Source organism: Poecilia mexicana, unplaced genomic scaffold (genome assembly GCF_051168715.1).
Source record: "Poecilia mexicana isolate PSO_F unplaced genomic scaffold, ASM5116871v1 scaffold_5, whole genome shotgun sequence".
NCBI lineage: Eukaryota > Metazoa > Chordata > Actinopteri > Cyprinodontiformes > Poeciliidae > Poecilia > Poecilia mexicana.
Window position 1 is genome coordinate 26,075,967 of NW_028263374.1, and position 17,060 is coordinate 26,093,026.

At 35.4% G+C, this 17,060-nt stretch overlaps 1 protein-coding gene and 1 long non-coding RNA gene across 2 annotated transcripts in view; one reads left to right on the forward strand and one right to left on the reverse strand.

Moving 5' to 3' along the window:
• LOC106903979 (uncharacterized) overlaps window positions 1-7,654 on the reverse strand; it is a 143,232-nt gene extending 135,578 nt beyond the window's left edge. The window contains exon 1 of the long non-coding RNA XR_015762889.1: window positions 7,550-7,654. This is a non-coding gene — a long non-coding RNA (uncharacterized LOC106903979). The remainder of the gene's footprint in view (window positions 1-7,549) is intronic.
• On the forward strand, window positions 363-9,561 carry LOC106903794 (immunoglobulin-like and fibronectin type III domain-containing protein 1). Its single transcript, XM_088005799.1, has 22 exons — window positions 363-546; window positions 754-876; window positions 955-1,091; window positions 1,176-1,275; window positions 1,341-1,382; window positions 1,448-1,493; window positions 1,900-2,083; window positions 2,192-2,305; window positions 2,418-2,580; window positions 2,712-2,984; window positions 3,947-4,429; window positions 4,518-4,642; window positions 4,726-4,867; window positions 5,012-5,310; window positions 5,401-5,692; window positions 5,785-5,964; window positions 6,058-6,186; window positions 6,281-6,589; window positions 6,668-6,753; window positions 7,204-7,396; window positions 7,560-7,856; window positions 8,791-9,561. Exons 1-22 carry the CDS (start codon window positions 495-497, stop codon window positions 9,207-9,209), a joined length of 4,188 nt encoding a protein of 1,395 aa, XP_087861925.1. The 5' UTR covers window positions 363-494; the 3' UTR covers window positions 9,210-9,561.
• Window positions 9,562-17,060: the final 7,499 nt, after the last annotated feature.

Here is a 17,060-nt window from a genome sequence, read left to right on the forward strand (position 1 = left end):
ACTAAGTAAGTCTGTTGATAGTTTCTTGAATAGTAAAATAAAGACTGCCTAAGTGAACTACAGGCCATCATGGCACAAGTCTAAACACACAATTTATTTTCACATAATAATGTACATCTTATATTTTATATATTTTTAGCCTATTGCCTATTTAATCTATACTATAGAGTATTGATACCAACACTCCCACCAACACTGCGTTTTCTAAAAACACATCCAACCATAAACCTCCAGTTTCCACAATGACAAGCGATACCCAGAATATATTTAGACCATCTGGAGCACATAAATTATTTTAAAGACAGTGACCAGTTTCAGAACTCACTGAAATTGAGTAATATGGTATGTACAGAGCAAATAACCCAGGCATTCACTCAAGAAAATTGAGACAAATTGCTATACAAATAGCACTCGGGGAAACCACAAAACATCATATTAAGTGATTTAAGAGTGCATTGTGATTATTCTGCATTAACAGAGAAGTTGGTGTGAAGATGTTTAAGATTCGTAAAGCAAAGGAAGAGCAACCAACTGCTCCGGGGCAGGGTAAGTCAAAACTCAAGTGGATTTAAAAAAAAAAAAGGTATCCAACTAAATTACATGTTAAGAACCTTGATTAAACCTATAAAAGGACAGTTCAGACTATGGTACTTTAACAGTATGGAAATTATCAATGCTATCCTGAATTTCCTTTCTTTATCAAATTGTACAGATTATTTATTTTATTTATTTATTTTTTTTATTGAATGGCAGTGAAAATTAAAAAGAAGTCACGGGTGCCTGGAGTTATGATCACTCAGTATGTGGAAGTATTACCAGATGGCATGAGCACCCCTGATTTCACTCGAAAACCTATCGCGCTCACAATTCAAGAAGGTAAAATTTGCTTAGTTTCCTTGTCTTTGTGACATAATCTACTATGGAAGTTTTTAATTCTTTCTACCATGTTTGTAGGAAAAATGGCCTTTTTCAGAGCAATAGTTACTGGTAATCCAACACCAGTTGTGACTTGGATGAGAAACAATGGGGAAATCAATGAGGAAAGATACAAGTTTACATTTGATTCAATTTCTGGTGAACATCAGCTTCAGGTATTTCCCATTTTCATTGTTTAAAGGATGACAAACTGTACAATTTTCTTTTTCAAAAAAGAGAAACTTTGGATTTCTTGATAGATGCCTGATGTATGTGCAGATCAAGCGGATACCTACAAATGTTATGCCAGAAATGAGTTTGGAAAAGCAGTTGTAACCGTTACTCTCAATGTCATTGAAGGTAAGATGCTATGTCTTTTCTCAAAGACCGAAAATTATAATATGACTCAAATTTTCTTAATTTAGTTGGCTACAAGAAGAGTAAAGCGATGAAAGAATCCAGAACAGGTATACAGACCACTTTTCTGACCCTTTAACAAAAATAAGCATAACTCAGCTGCTTGTTGTTTTAGCAATTCGAGAGTTACCAGAAGACTTCAAAAGGAACTTGAGGAGCACGTAAGTGGAAAACAAATTTCCAAATATATATTTTGTCCTTTAGTCCGTGTTTTGTTTTTCACAACTAACCAGTATTTCATGTATTTACTATTTTTTTTTAACAAAGATAGCAATTGTTCAGTCGCAAAGTGTTCATCCAGGAGGAATGAATGCTGCAAGTCCCTGACTTGATGCAATCTGCTGGATTTCCTTAGAAAACTTTAACCAATTTCAATAGTCAACTGAACTTAAGAGCACTATTTCGTAACCATGTTCAATTTGAAATGTAGGTACTTCAACGGGTGTCTGTCTGAAAGACGACTGAATTGACTTTTTTTGTAAAGTGCTTTGGGATAATGTGTTGTGACTTGGTGCTATATAAACAAACTGAATTGAATTGAAATGTTTGTTTGTTCCCCTTTTTGAGGGTGGACTTTGAGTCGAGAGAAGAGAAAAAGCTAGAAATCGATGAACAATTTTGGGAACTGTTGTTGAGTGCAGACAAGAGAGAATATGAGAGCATCTGTGCACAATATGGGGTCACCGATTTTCGCTGGTTGCTCAAGAAGCTAAATGAGAAGAAGTTAGAGAGAGAGCAGGAGCAGGAAAAGGTTGGTTTTCACACATACGTGGTTGTCTGCAGAAACCACATATGCAACTCAAGAAAAATATTTTTGTATAAATGTCAATATGTTTTTCCTTGATTTAAATGAGTTTAGGTTGTTGAAAAACTCTGTAACCTCAAGCCCATTGAACTGAAACCTAGTGGTGCAGCAGAGTTTGAACTTGAGATGTCACTGAAAGACCCCAAAAGCAAAATTTTCCTATTCAAGGTGAATGTTCTTTTAATACAACATTTTAGTAGAAAGCAGAAAAATGAAAATTTCTGAAAGTAATTGTGTTTTTTATATTGATTCAACTTTATTATCCGTCTTGTTACAACAGGATGGAGTTATGATTCCTTTTGATGCTGAAGCAGAGGTAAAACATGGACTTAAAAGAGTAGGAAAGAAGTTTGTGTTCAGCATAAATGGAGTTAATCCTGAGGATGCAGGATTATATCAAGTGGAAATCGATGGAGTCAAGATATTCTCAACTGAATTAAAAAGTAAGAGGATAAACAACTGAATATTATTTCTTAAGGCTTTTGTTCAATTATTAAATTATTTCTACAAATATTGGATTTTTCCCATGTTAAATATATACATGTATACTTTTTTTTTTTTTTGCTTTGTCTAGTTCCAGATGTGGACTTTTTGGTTAAAATTCAAGATGTGAAAGCAGAGGAAAGAGAGGATGCTGTGTTCCAGTGTGTGCTTTCACATCCAACGAAAAAAATCTGTTGGATGGGGAAAAACAACCCAGTGGAGCACAGAGATAAATATGATGTTACCGTATCGGACGACATGCTAATTCACACGTTAGTGGTGAAAGATTGCCTGCTACTGGACAAAGGAATCTATTCAGCTGTGGCTGGACTTAAATCCTGCAGTGCCTGGCTCATAGTAGAAAGTATGGAAAAAATATGTTCAATGGTGCATTGGAAGTTTATCTTGTTCAAGTTTATAACATTAAAATCTACACTTTCCATCATATAATAGTCAGTAATATGTTATTGCAAATGAACTAATGTTTTGTGATAAGAGAAGGGTTGTCAAAAAAGTTTTTCAAAATTATAATAGTATCGGATTAAGCAATAAATATATATTTACTTCATAGTCAGCTTCTCCGAGTCTGAAGCCATGAGTCTCAACAAGAAACCAGTGGATTATTCCTTCTGGACCAGGGGTCAGTCTTTTTGGCTTAACTGTGGAGAATGAAAGATTGAAGATTGAACTGTGCCTATTTTTATATGATTTAGTCAGTGCTTTGGTCCGTCAGGGTAGAGAAAATCAAAAACTTCAAGATTACTTTCAATTTATTCTGTCTGTGTTCCAATTCTCACCAATGGTCATGAGATATTGTTTATAATTGGAGAACAAAATCCCAAACACATATGCCTGAAATGAGCCTGCTCTATACAATGACTGGTTTTAACCTAGGAGATACAATAAAAAGTTCCATCATCTGGTTGAGATATCCTAAAATAAGCTGGAGTCTGCTGTTGGAGAGAGGGAGGTCAGGGTTTTTCATGTTACTCCCCACCAACTTCATCGTAGAAAAGCAGAAGACGATGGAGGATGTCTTCTTCTAGTTGATTGACAGTATTTATTTCTGTTAGAACAGGTCTCCACATGATTATCATAGATCATGTTTACTCCTATCTGCACAACTTGAACAGGCCACTTTATAAACATCCATAGCTGGAGTAGAGTGTCTCCTCGACAGTTATTCATCACTTCATTTTTGGTTTGATTGTCAGAACAGTTAATACATTAGTAACTATCCATGTTTAGCAGTATACTAAGTTTCCTAAAAATATTACAAGAGTTGATAAAGCAAACATTTTCTTTCCACTTTTTATTCTTAAATAGATAACAAGGATCCAAGTATGGTTGGAAAAAAGAAAGCTCGCAAGACAACTTGTGCAGGAGGTGGTGGAGACGATGTTCTCAAAGTTGCTCGGGAGCAGCAGGCGAAGTTACAAAAAGAACGAGATGAGCTGATTGCAAAAGCAAAGGAAAAGGCAGAGGAAGAGGCAGCAGAGGAAGAAGCAGCAGAGGCGGCAGCGGCAGCAGCTGAAGAACCAGAACCTGTAGAAATCCCAGAGGTAGATGCCACACCTAAAACTGAACCTCAACCAAAGAAACAAGCAGAAATAAAGCCAGAGACAAAAGCAGAAGTGGTAGCAGATTCTAAACAAATAGTTTTAGAAGAAAAAGTGAAGGAAGGAAAACCAGAAGAACCTGCACCAGATCCTGCAAAAGAGAAGGAGGTTGTTGTTGAAGAGAAAGAATATGTTCAAGAGAAAAGACAAAGAGTGAGAACAGGCCCACGTGTCCCTGAAACTGTAACTGGTGAGGTGCATTAAGGAGTAATATTTATTCTGAGTATTGCTGGCCATATTGTATACCATGTCCAAAGGTTATGATGCATTTATTTCAGACCCAGGAGTTTATTTTACTGGTGGACTCTCAGACGTAACTGCAGTTATAGGAAATGATGCAGAACTGCTATGTAAGCTAAGCAGCAAAGACTGTGACGCAACCTGGTACAAAGATGGAAAAGAGGTAAAGATTATTTAAACTCATTAAGGAATAACTTCACCTTCATCATCTGTGATGGTAAAAGATTTACATTACATCAATTTCAGATAACAGCAACAGAGGACATTGATATTATTAAAGAGGGGTCTTATCGGAAACTAGTTATTAAAAACTGTAAAGAAGAGGATACTGGAAAATATAAATGTGAAGCTGACGGGCGTAAGACAGAAGCTATGTTGAATGTTGAAGGTAATATAATCTCTCTGAAGTCATCCACACTACTTAAGCTATGTTGAAGGGTTGTTCAACTAAAATGGCACAGTTAAAAATTAAAGCATAGCTCAGTGAATTTTGTTAGGACATAAGTATAAACACTGTTTTTCCCTGACATAGATCCTCCAAGAATCAATCCTGATGACCTTGCTGAGTTTATAAAACCTGTAATAATCAAAGCTGGAAAAGATGCATCCTTTAAGCTAACATTTGTTGGACGTGAACCAATGAAAATCCAGTGGTACAATGATGGGGAAGAGCTAATGGAGGAGAGCAATATTAAGATTGAGAAGTCTTCCTCCCATAGCCGCCTAATGCTAACCAAGTGCCAATGCAGAACAACTGGAGAAATTAAGATCAAACTTAAAAATGAATGTGGGACGATTGAAGCCATCACAAAACTCATTGTCCTAGGTAAGGTTTTCCACCACATTCTAAAAAAATTATGTTGTAAACACTTCACAGTACAAATATCAGATCCATATGGTAAATTTCTTAATACAGCTAAGCCAACACCACCACAAAGCCCTGTGGATGTCATTGAAAGCTCTTCATCTTGCATCGAGTTCAAATGGAGACCTCCCAAAGATAGTGGCGGTTGCCCTGTAACCAACTACGTTATGGAGCGCCAGCAAATTGGACGCAACAGCTGGCAAAAGTTGGGTAAGATTGGTCCGGAGCCCAAGTACAGGGACACAGATGTAGATCATGGCAGAAAATACTGCTACCACATCAGGGCTGAAACTGAACAAGGCATTAGTGGCATGATAGAGACTGATGACATCCAGGCTGGAACAAAGGGTGAGTTTTCACAAGACTAGAAATACAGTGTGGTTGGGCGAAAACCTTTACATTTGTGGCACGCTTTGTTGCACACTTTATGATTTCTTTAGCATACCCTGGACCTCCCTCAACACCAAGAATTGTCAGTGCTTTCAAGGACTGTATAAATCTCGCTTGGACTGCACCGGCAAATACAGGAGGAGCAAACATTTTGGGTTACAATGTGGAGAAACGCAAGAATGGGAGTAATCTGTGGGGCACAGTCAACCCACCAGATGAGCCCATCAAAGGTCAGGCTGTTCCAATATTGCTAATTTTGTTTTTCCAAGTCCTAAAAAAGAAACAAATTCCATTTAACACATTAAAGTGTTTCATCTCAACAGCAAAACAATATGCAGTAAAGGACGTTGTTGAAGGTATAGAGTACGAGTTCAGAGTATCAGCTATCAATATGTCTGGAGTTGGAGACACAAGTCAACCCTCAGAATTTGTGATTGCCAGAGATCCAAAAAGTAAGTAATAACTTTGGAGGGAAAAAAATAGTTTTAAGATTTCTGAGATCACAAACCTCTCAATGTGTAACTGTGGAACTGATTACACATACAGAACCTCCTGGTAAAGTTACTGACCTGAAGGTGATGGACTCGACCTACTCCACCTTATCGCTGAGCTGGACCAAACCAGTAGAAGAAGAAGGTGTCCAAGATGAGGCTAAGGGATACTTTGTGGAATTACGACCAGCTGAAAGCCCTGAATGGGGCCGATGTAACACCAGCCCCATTGTTGTGACCACATTTACTATTGTGGGTCTTAAGTCAATGGCAATGTACTGGGTAAGAGTTGTGGCCACCAATGAAGGTGGAGACAGTGAGCCTCAAGAGTTAGACAACTACATTATTGCAATGCCGCCACCAGGTGAGTCACTGAAAATTACAAAACTGCTTTAAAATTTTACAGACAATCAGTATCTAAAATATTTTCTCATCTTGACAGTTAGACCTCATTTCACTGACAAAAAAATGAAGAATTTTATGATTGTGAGGGCAGGGAACTCAGTTCGAATCAACTTCAACTTTAAGGTACTGTTTTCTTGATTAAATGAACATCAGTCTAGCATGTTGTTAAAATCAAAAACCTATTTATGATTCAGTGACTTGTGTGATTCTCCTAATACCAGTGCTGAGAGAAAACAAAACATCTTCACTATTTATACTGAACTTTCCAACAACTTTTCTAACCCATAAAAACAATAGCTAATGACATGGATGCATTCTCTGTCTTTTGCACCTTGTTTGAAGCTCAGGCATTCAAACTGAACCATAAGGAATCACTAAAATGTGAACCTCTACTCATTTACATACTTATGCTTGAGTGAACGAGTTCTTTCAACACTGGAAGATGATCGATGATAATCAATCTTTTTTACTTTACAAAAAAGCTTTGCTACTTTTTTTTTTTTTTTTTACAAAACTTTACATTACAGAAACATGAATTACCATCCTTAGCTGCATCTCCTGCTTTTTTGACAGGCTTCTCCAATGCCAGTGATCACATGGCTCAAGGATGGCTTGCCTCTACCCAAATATGTAACAGTGAGCAACACAGACACATCATCACAGCTAATGATACCCTCATCGGAGCGCCATGACACTGGAATCTATACAATTGTTGTCAAGAACCTTGTTGGTCAGGAGACTTCCAGTGTTGAAATAAGAGTCACAGGTACAGAGAAAAGCTGAGATATCAATCAAGTCAGTTAATTTTTTTCCTTTGTCTTTTTATGAAATGATCATTTCTGTGATCAGAAATAATGCCTAGTATTTGCCATTTTTCATGTTGCTCTACTTTAGAGTAAATATCAGATTGATTTCTTACCTTTCTGTAGATGATCCTAAGCCTCCAGGCCCTATAGAACTTGAGGAAAATGTGCCGGGAACAGTGACCATTTCATGGACTGCATCTCCAGATGAGAAGAAAGATGACAGACTGCACTACGTGGTTGACAAGCACGATTCTGTTAAACACACTTGGCATACTGTGGCTGACCATCTCTTCAACAACAGGTTCACTGCTGTCAATATTATGCCCGGAAGGCAGTACAAGTTCAGGATCTATGCCAAGAATGACATGGGGCTTTCTGCAGCGTCTGAGTCACCAATCTGGGAAGTAAACAAAAAGAAAGGCAAGTTTTAACAACTTTGAAGCAAATCTGTGATTTAAGAACCGATTTGTTAAAAGTACATTCTTTTTAATGAACTATGCAGAACTAAGTCAAAAATAAAAAAGAAATTATAAGGCATTTTAAAATCTTTGACATATTGTCAGATACATACAGTTTTCAATAATAAACCATTTTTTTAATGTTAGTATAAAATATTTGGATTGACCTCTGCAGAAATCTGCCACATCTTAGTGCCAAAGCTTATTCTTCCATCCCATGCACGTTAACATTAATGTTAATTACATTATTTGATGCATGTATGAAAACTTTATGAATGACCACATTAGGTACTCAAGGTAAAAATAAATATGGGTACAGTATTGTTTGTGAACTGCAGATCTCCACATTACAATACATAAAATGTCACATAAAAATCCAAATGAAAAGAAAATCTAAATCTTTGTTACAATGTGGCACCTAAGAGGTATTTTATTAATATTAAGAGGCATTTATTTAATTTATATCCTTCTTGCACAGCTTTAGATCCAATAAAAGACTGGATGAATTAGTGTTTACTCATCAAGTAAAGTTGTGTCCTCTTAATAGTCACATGCACATTGGTTCATTTTGAATTTACATCTTGAAATTCACAAGGAATCATTTCATAGTAAAATCATATCTGAAGGACAACATCTGGATATTTTCTGGTTAAGTAACATGCTGCAATAACTGTGCTTTGCCACATAAGTGACCTTTCATCAGCAATACAGATAAATTTGGCACTGCAAATTAGCATAACCTTTCCCTTACAAAATAATACATTTAAAAATGTAAAAAATTATTTATTTTAGTATGGATTCTTAATGTTATTTTCACAACCAGATAACTAAAAATAATTAAGTCATTAAATAGACAGTCATTATGGGCTATAACAATTTTTCTTGTGTTTTTTCAGAGAAATTCTCTTTGAAACTTCAAGATTCCAAGAGCTGCACCCTTGAGACATCTCCATCATTTTCTGTTCCTCTAAAAATGCACCAAAGTCCTCAAAGATACGAGTGCTACATGAGTTGTGCTGTGACAGGAAACCCCAGACCCCATGTTACCTGGTACAAAAATAGCATCAGCCTCAACACCAACACTAACTACTACATCACCAACACCTGTGGAGTCTGCTCCATGCTAATACTCAATGTTGGGCCTAAAGACAGTGGGGATTACACTGTTGTTGCAGAAAATTATCTGGGGAGAGTAGAGTGCTCAACAAAACTTGACGTGAAAGGTAAAAAAAAAAAAAAAACTAAATATAAAATGTTACAAAATTTAACACCAATGAAAAACATAACTCATTGTTCTCTTCTTTTGCTCCATTAGATTAACATGCTGGAGCAGTTCTGACCTTCTATAGAGCCCCGCTGCATCAAAATCAATGGAGAAAATTCATCAGTTTGAAGTCTGTCAACATTGTTGATTCTATTTCAAGTGTGAAACAATGTAATGTAATTAAATCAAGTCTGATAAAATAAAACTGTAGCACTGAAAAATAAAAATTAAAATCACATAAAACTAGTAGCGTTGAATTCAAGAAATTCTACTTGGAGTGGACCTGAAGACAAAGACAACAGAATATTTGACAATCACCCTCACCAATATGTAATGCTATGAAGAACAAAAGCTGCCATCTGGCAACAGTCTAAGCCACAGGTGTCAAACTCCAGTCCTGGAAGGCCACTGCTCTGCAACTTTTAGATGTGCCTCTGCTGCACCACACCTGAATAGAATAACTAGGTTATCAGCACGGCTCTGGAGAACGTATCTACACAAGGAGGAGGTAATTAAGCCATTTCATTCCAGTGTTTTGTGCCTGTGGCACATCTAAACACTGCAGTACAGTGACCCTTGAGGACTGGAGTTTGACACCCCTGGCTAAGCTTTCCAGCAAGCCAAACATAGCTTAGTGTCTTTGTTGTTGATGATGTGTTTTAGCATTCTGTGAAATCAGTTAAAATTCATTTAATTTTTGTGAAATAAGTAAAATTTTAAGTATATGATCCTTTATTACCAGCACTTTTACTCATGTTAGCTTGTTTTCTCCATGTTTTCATCAGCCATTATATAGGACATTTGAGCGCAATGACCTGTTGAAATAAAAATTATAAAAGGTGAAAATATGAAGTCACACACATCGTCTTCTGATGCGTCAGAGCAGCTGTTCTTCCTTTTGTCACATAGCTTGAAATATTCCCTACCAACTGAGCATCGTTCAGTTACTAAGACAAGAATGGTGGTTCAAAGTTCAGACAGACCCATCTCCTGAAGACTTTTGAAATAGAAAAACATCTCTAGGTGACCAGGGTGGAAAAAAAAAGTATATTTCTCCAAAATCAATTTTCAGATTTTCTTCAAATATTCCAAGCTTTTTAGACTATACTTTATTTTAATGAAAAATATGAGCTTATAAGAGGTCATCTTTACAAGTTGACAAAGAAACTATGAGGATTTATGAACAATATACAAGTCAAAAATATTTTGAAAATTATATACACCTCTTTGAATAATTAAAGTTTAAACCTCCATTTGATTCACAGTAATCAAAAGCTCCTTTGAATGATTACTCTGGTATTTGACAAATTTATTTTTCATCTTAAACTCAAAATCTTTGAGGTTGTAAAGCCTCATTTATCTTTATATCTCTCTCCTGATTCTCTATGGGGTTTAATTTAGTTTAATTAAATAAAATTTGCAAAGTGTGTTATCTCAAGGTGCTACACTTACAGCAGATCCAATTTATGTACATCATCAACTTAATCCAATTGTATAGACAATTTTAATTCAAAGCAGACTAATTAAATCATAGTTTTACTATATTTCAGTTAAATTCATTTGGTACAAGGTTTTTAATCTATGGAAACCCAGTTGGTTGCATTGAGATATGGACTGTGCAACAATCTCTTCTTTTCAGCAAAGATGTTCCAAGACGGAATGTTTACTTTCCAAATGTTTTAAAACTTCATCAACTCTTCAAACTGAGAATGGATGGAGTTGAAAGGAAAGTCTCCCGTTTTTCAGCAGAACCAAGCAGCGCAAACCACTTTTCTCTGATACAAACCAGAGGTTTGAAAAGACAGACAAAAAAACAAAGACTCACTGGTTTGAAAATACTTCTCTATATAAAATGAATCCAGAACTAAAAGATTACTTCTAATCCAAATCCTGCTAGAATCTCCATGACTAATCTGGCCTAGTTGTATTAACATTGACATTTGACAAAATAAACCATGCAATTAAATGTGTATGTACTCCCAGAGATTTTCCTACAAACATAATTTCAACAACGAGACTCATACTTGCCTTTTATGAGAAAGCGCTCTGCTAATTAAAAAAATAATTGGAAAAGTTTAATTAAAATTTGTACATGCTTTATTGTACTGTTGCTTCATGCCTCAAAGTTTGAAAAATTAAAAATTAGGTCCCTACTGTCTCTTGACTCTCCCCCACAGCTCTGTGAGTGTCATTCAATATTTAAAAACAAAAAAAATGAAATAAATAAATAAATAAAAAGAGTTAGAAAGTTAAATATAAAGTTTAATGGTATTTAATACCTTCAAGATTTAAGATAAATTTAAATCCCAGTGCAAAGCGTTATGTTTGAGCAACACTAATCATACTTTAATTTGTACTGTGCGTTACAGTTATCAAATAATATAATGTATGATAAAGAATATTTAGACTAATTCCTACTTCTTTTTGCATAACCAAAATCTTAATATAGATGCTTCTATTGGAGCAATTATTCAGTGTCTGCATTTTTCAGTCCCCAATGATCTACACAATATTTGAATCTAATATTACAAATTATGCAGAACTCACAACTTTAACTTTTCCCGCTCTAATCAGCCTCTTTAAAGATACCCATAAGCTTTTGTAAATTGCCTTCAGCTGTGCCTTGCATTAAATAATTTCAGCTTGGTCTGAGTATCTGTGAGGATATGGACTCCTGCTGGGAGCAGCATTGGTCACAGAAGCAGCTGGTTGCCTTAAGATCAGCAGCCAGCAACAACCACATAAAGCTATTTAGGATTAAAAAATAAACATTACACAACCCTCTCACAGCAATAGCAATGTAGACTTTCAACAAAATCAAATCCAAGTAGTCAAAACAAATGTTAAATGATGAAATTATCTTAAAGGTCAGGTTTCAAAATGCTACTGAATTTAATACATTTAGCTTTTCACTACCAGTATTACATATGAAGTAAGTCAGGAAAATGTATATTTAAACATATATATTCACACGTAAAGCTATTAGGAATGTAGTACATATGAGCTTCATCGAACAAAATAAAATGAGAACATAAGTTGTAGTATTGGGAAAAAATAAACACTGAGAATTGAAGCTGAAGTATCAATTATGCCTCAAAATATCAGAAGATGTGAACAGAAAGGTTAAAATGTGTTGCACACCATGTTTCATGTCATGTTGTCAACTAGGATTTACAAGCATATTAAGATGCTTAGGGTGAGAGGTTCAGAGTTTTACTCAGCATGTGACCTATCATGTGAATGGCTAACTTATCTTCTCGTGACCCCATACTGTTGAAACCCTAGAATATCACATGTCTTTGCAGGATGGTGGTAACACTGAGCAACGACAGGAGGAAGTACAAGCTGTAGAGGAAAACAAATTGTGACACAAATTACTATTAATCTCCCACCTGTCATCATAATAGCAAAAATTTAATTTTACTTAAAGATGTTATTAAAATGTACATTTATAAGTTGTGTATCATTTTGAACTAAAGTAACAGTTTAATCCATATTAGTTTCATCAACTTCACAAGCATTGTCTATGTCTGTAAAGCTGGTTAGAAACTAGGGATTGGATTCTGAAGACTCCCACCTCAGATTATCTCAAAGTGCCAAGTACTGGGAAACTTTGTTGTCAAGCAAAAATGAAGATGTATTTACTGGAGGCCATGGCCCCCAGTTGAACAAGGGTAGATTATGAAGCATGCATTCTCTCCAGCCCTGGTTAGTCTGCTCTGTCTAAAACAGTGGTTCTTAACCAGGGTTCGGTCAAACCCCAGTGGTTCGGTGAGTCGGTCTCAGGGGTTCGGCGGAGCCTCTGCCGCGGAGGTAAAGACACACTTGTGTAAAGTCGTGATGACTCTCCCTGCTTTGCAATTACTTGCTGCAGAGGATCACGTTACATTACTGAGCCAATCAGAGCTACGGAGGAGCACTGATTGAAGGAGTTCCACTCTCAGCATGGATTTGAACTTGTGTCTTTAATTTCTTCAGCAAAGCTCATCGTAGCTTTCTGTGTACTTCTAAATCTGCTCCTTAGTCGCATCTTTTAGGGGTTGCTACTGCCTCTAGTGGTGTGGGGGTGGTAACACAACTAATATAATTACATTACTAAATCAGAATACTGCAAAGTCTTTATTATTTATTAATTTTTCATTCTCTTAAGAATGTAGAACTAATTAAATTATTTAAACAAGACCTTAAAGTGGTTCCAGTTTCTCTCGATGGCCAACCGGTTGAAACTGTGGCAAATTTGGATTGTTCCTGGACAGTCAGCTCAACTTTGCTGAAAACACTGACTATATTTTGAAGAACTGTTCTCAGACACTCTACCTTTTAAGAAGACTTAGTGATCATGGGGTGACCCAACTAGGCTCTTGTTGGGTCACTCCCATGTCTTGAATTTGGGGGGGAGAATCATATTTTATTTATCACTACAGAAGGGTTCAGTGAATGCGTATATGAAACTGGTGGGTTCGGTACCTCAAGAAAGGTTAAGAACCACTGGTCTAAAATTATCCCTCATCTTTTCTCCTCGTTTTAAAATAGGAAAACTGATTTCTTCAAAGTCCACATTGGAGTTAAAAAGTTAATGATAACATTATTATCATAATGTTATGATTATAACATTATGATAATGGAGTAAAAATTATAGATATTTCTTTAGCATCAAGATTCCAGGCCAAATATGATCCCAAAACCAATAAGAATAATTGTGAGGCAAGTGATAGGGACTATCAAATCACAGCAATTTTATACAGTAATGTTCTGATCCACAAAGGTTAAAAATACTTCAACCACAAAGACTGAGAAAGAAAAAAATAGCAGAAGAAGGTGTTTGATTACAAGGTCATTTGGTCAATCATCAGTCAGTGGGTCTTCTGCTTAATTTGGTCAATTATCAATCAGTTTGCTTTGGTAGTTATTCCCAAATGTGTAATTCCTAAATTTAATTAAACATGCACAAAAAAATGTTCTTCTTAAACCATGAAAATCCGTTAGATTTCATTTGATGCTCCAAGTGAAAAATTAAGACGCAACATTAACCATAAAAAAATAAAAATAAAAAAAATATGGCAGCCCATGAAGGACTATCTGCCCAGTGACCTACGTGTTGACATTTCTAAAGTCGGATTGAAATGTCACAACTCATTTGGAGTACAAGAAACTTTTAACTACAAATACTGACAACACGAGCATTGTTCTCAGTATTAGGTGTAAATCTGCTGTTTTTATTTTTTTTTTAAATATTTTTTCCCCCATACACTCTCACCTATTGTATTTTTCAATGCATCTTAAATCCTTAAAGAACCTGCTTTAGATTCCTAGTTTAATATGTTTTGTATAATTTCAAACCTTCCTTTTACTTTAGCAATGTTGAAAAAATAGTAACCTCCCCGCCCACCATTCACCTGAGTAATCATAATCTGCATGAAAAAACTCAGCCTGGTATCCTCCTCCTCCACATTATAGAAACAGTGATGTTAAATCACTAATGACCACCTGCAGTAGCACTTGTGGTATGATTTAATGATGCTGTTAGAAAACTCATTTATCAGCCATCTTGAAATTTAAATTAATGATAATAAAACTATTAGAGACATATTTCTCAGATATATCCAAGTCCAGAACAAGTAGGATATACAAACTCTAAAATAAGTTTGATGATAACTTGGGGATTCCACAGTAAGGATGACCCTTAGTGCAGAAAAGTCAAAGACTTTGACCACAGGATGGTGGAAGTAATAAAAACAATGGGAACATGGGTAAAAGAAATATTGAAAGCGTAAAGTTCTCTGGAGCAGAATTAATAAATTCTCACGTTTAAAGTACACACGGCTTTGGATTTCTATATCCACATGTCAACATGTCTGTAAACCTTAAAATGATATCTACTTCGTTCTACGTCAACGGTTCTAAGGTTTTATAATTATACTGTAGGTATTGTATAGGCAAACACTCCATTCATTCTACAAACTAAGATGAGTATTCTGTTGATATTCCAACATCCAGGACAAGCAGACTTGCAATGTATGACCTGTTTCACCAACAGCTAAGCCATGAGAAGAAAGTTTATATGTAATAAGTTCAGACTTTTTGACAAGCAACAGTCTGCTGGCACTATATCTGAGAGATTACCTCATTTTCTCCACCAAACATTTCTGTTAATCTGCACAAATGTCATCAGGCTTCCTTCTCAGCTGTGTCACCTTCTTTAACAAGCTTAAGGTTACTTCTCAAACTGTCTGAAAATTTCATGCGTATTTAACCTATGACAATATAAACTGAAAAAAAATCTCTGCACACAGTGTCCAGAGCATCCTAAACTCAGCGATTAGCTGTCTTTTTATAATGCAACAGCAGGTTCAGCGTGACCAATAAAATACCACAGGCCTGCTGTGAGATTCCAGCTGATGCATATGGATAATTATTGGGACAGAGGATCCATTAATACCAAAAAATTTTGATCATTTTACTAAGTAAAATGTATCATGTTGATCTTAATAGACCAATAAAGTCCATACTTGAGTGGTCATATTACTAAAAGGGTATGATGCTGCCAATGAAAAGCTTGTGGATGGTGTTGTATGTTGCAGGAGGACAACTAAAACACACATGTAATGGAGATTTATATGTCAGATTATGTGTGGTGCTATGATGTCTGTTACAAATGTAGTGCTAATAGTGATGCATAGCAATTTATCATAGTTTTATATTCCTGATAATATATATTGCTGACATTTTCTTTTATGATCTTAATATAAATGATAGAAAGATGTTGACTTGATATGTTAGTATCAGTTTGAGTGAACAGTTATAAAGATTGTTCAGTGCCAACTGGAGAGTGATCGCTTTCCTAGAGATATCATTTCACGCTGTGGTAAAATGGGATTTACAAAGTGTCCATGTAAGGAGTTATTAAGCATTCCAAACTTTAATCACCAAACAAAAAGGGGAGCCACATCTGTAATATCGCCTAGTGAGAGGAGCAGAAGCTACAACATGTTTATCTGAGAAAAACTGACTGAGAGCTAAACGTAAGTATGATTTATTATTAATTCAGAAAAAAAGTTCTATGATCAGTAATTAAGTATAAACTTTTTTATAATTAGAAAACTGAAACAATGTTTTAATTAGTCCTTAAATTAATTACTCAGATTGTCAGAAAACTGGCAGAATTATTAAAACAAGAAAAGAAGGTTAACCATTCAGATTTGACAGTTCCAACTTGTTTTTGTCAAAGTAAATACTGTGTTTGTCGTTCAGTAGACTTATACAGGTAGATTTAATTGACATTACTGAAGAACATACTTATATGTTGCATGCTATGCTAAAGGAATTGTGTTCATGGCAAACTGAAGAAGTCATAATGTCAAATGGTAACATAACTGGCAGAGACATGATGTACTCTCAAACATTTAAGACATTCGATCATTTAAAGAGCAAAAATCCAAAGAAATAAAGCCTGACATGCTATAAGCAGGTCTATGACATAGTTTGAACTTCTTGAAAACACCCTTACTTATGATCAAAGATTACAAAAACTAAAGTGACAGAGGAATGTGACCTTTACGAATGAGCAGGAGTCTGTGATCATTTTGTCAAACAGAATGTGTGACACATCAAAGGCTTAATATACTTTTTCCAAAGCCATAGATGTTGAAGGACATTTGCACCTTTTGAAAAATTACAGTCTTTTTAAATCTAAAAAAAATCAGAACAAAAACATCACTGAGATAAATTTATTTCCCAACTCTTTCTCTTTTGTCTTTTAATTAAAAAGTCTTCATCAGCTTATCAGAATCATTGAACTAAGAAAATATTGACCCTTACACTTCTATTCGTCTGATTTACTGGAATTTGTGGAATGGTATTTTATAGTTTTATCATAAAACTTAATAAAATAAAGATTTATTT

Bases quoted from the DNA above. Each gene is read 5' to 3' on its own strand.
- LOC106903794 (XM_088005799.1), top strand. From the start codon at position 495: ATGTTTAAGATTCGTAAAGCAAAGGAAGAGCAACCAACTGCTCCGGGG. The intron at 2,084-2,191 runs GTTGGTTTTCAC...AAATGAGTTTAG, and splicing joins GAGAGCAGGAGCAGGAAAAG to GTTGTTGAAAAACTCTGTAA. The intron at 2,581-2,711 runs GTAAGAGGATAA...TGCTTTGTCTAG, and splicing joins ATTCTCAACTGAATTAAAAA to TTCCAGATGTGGACTTTTTG.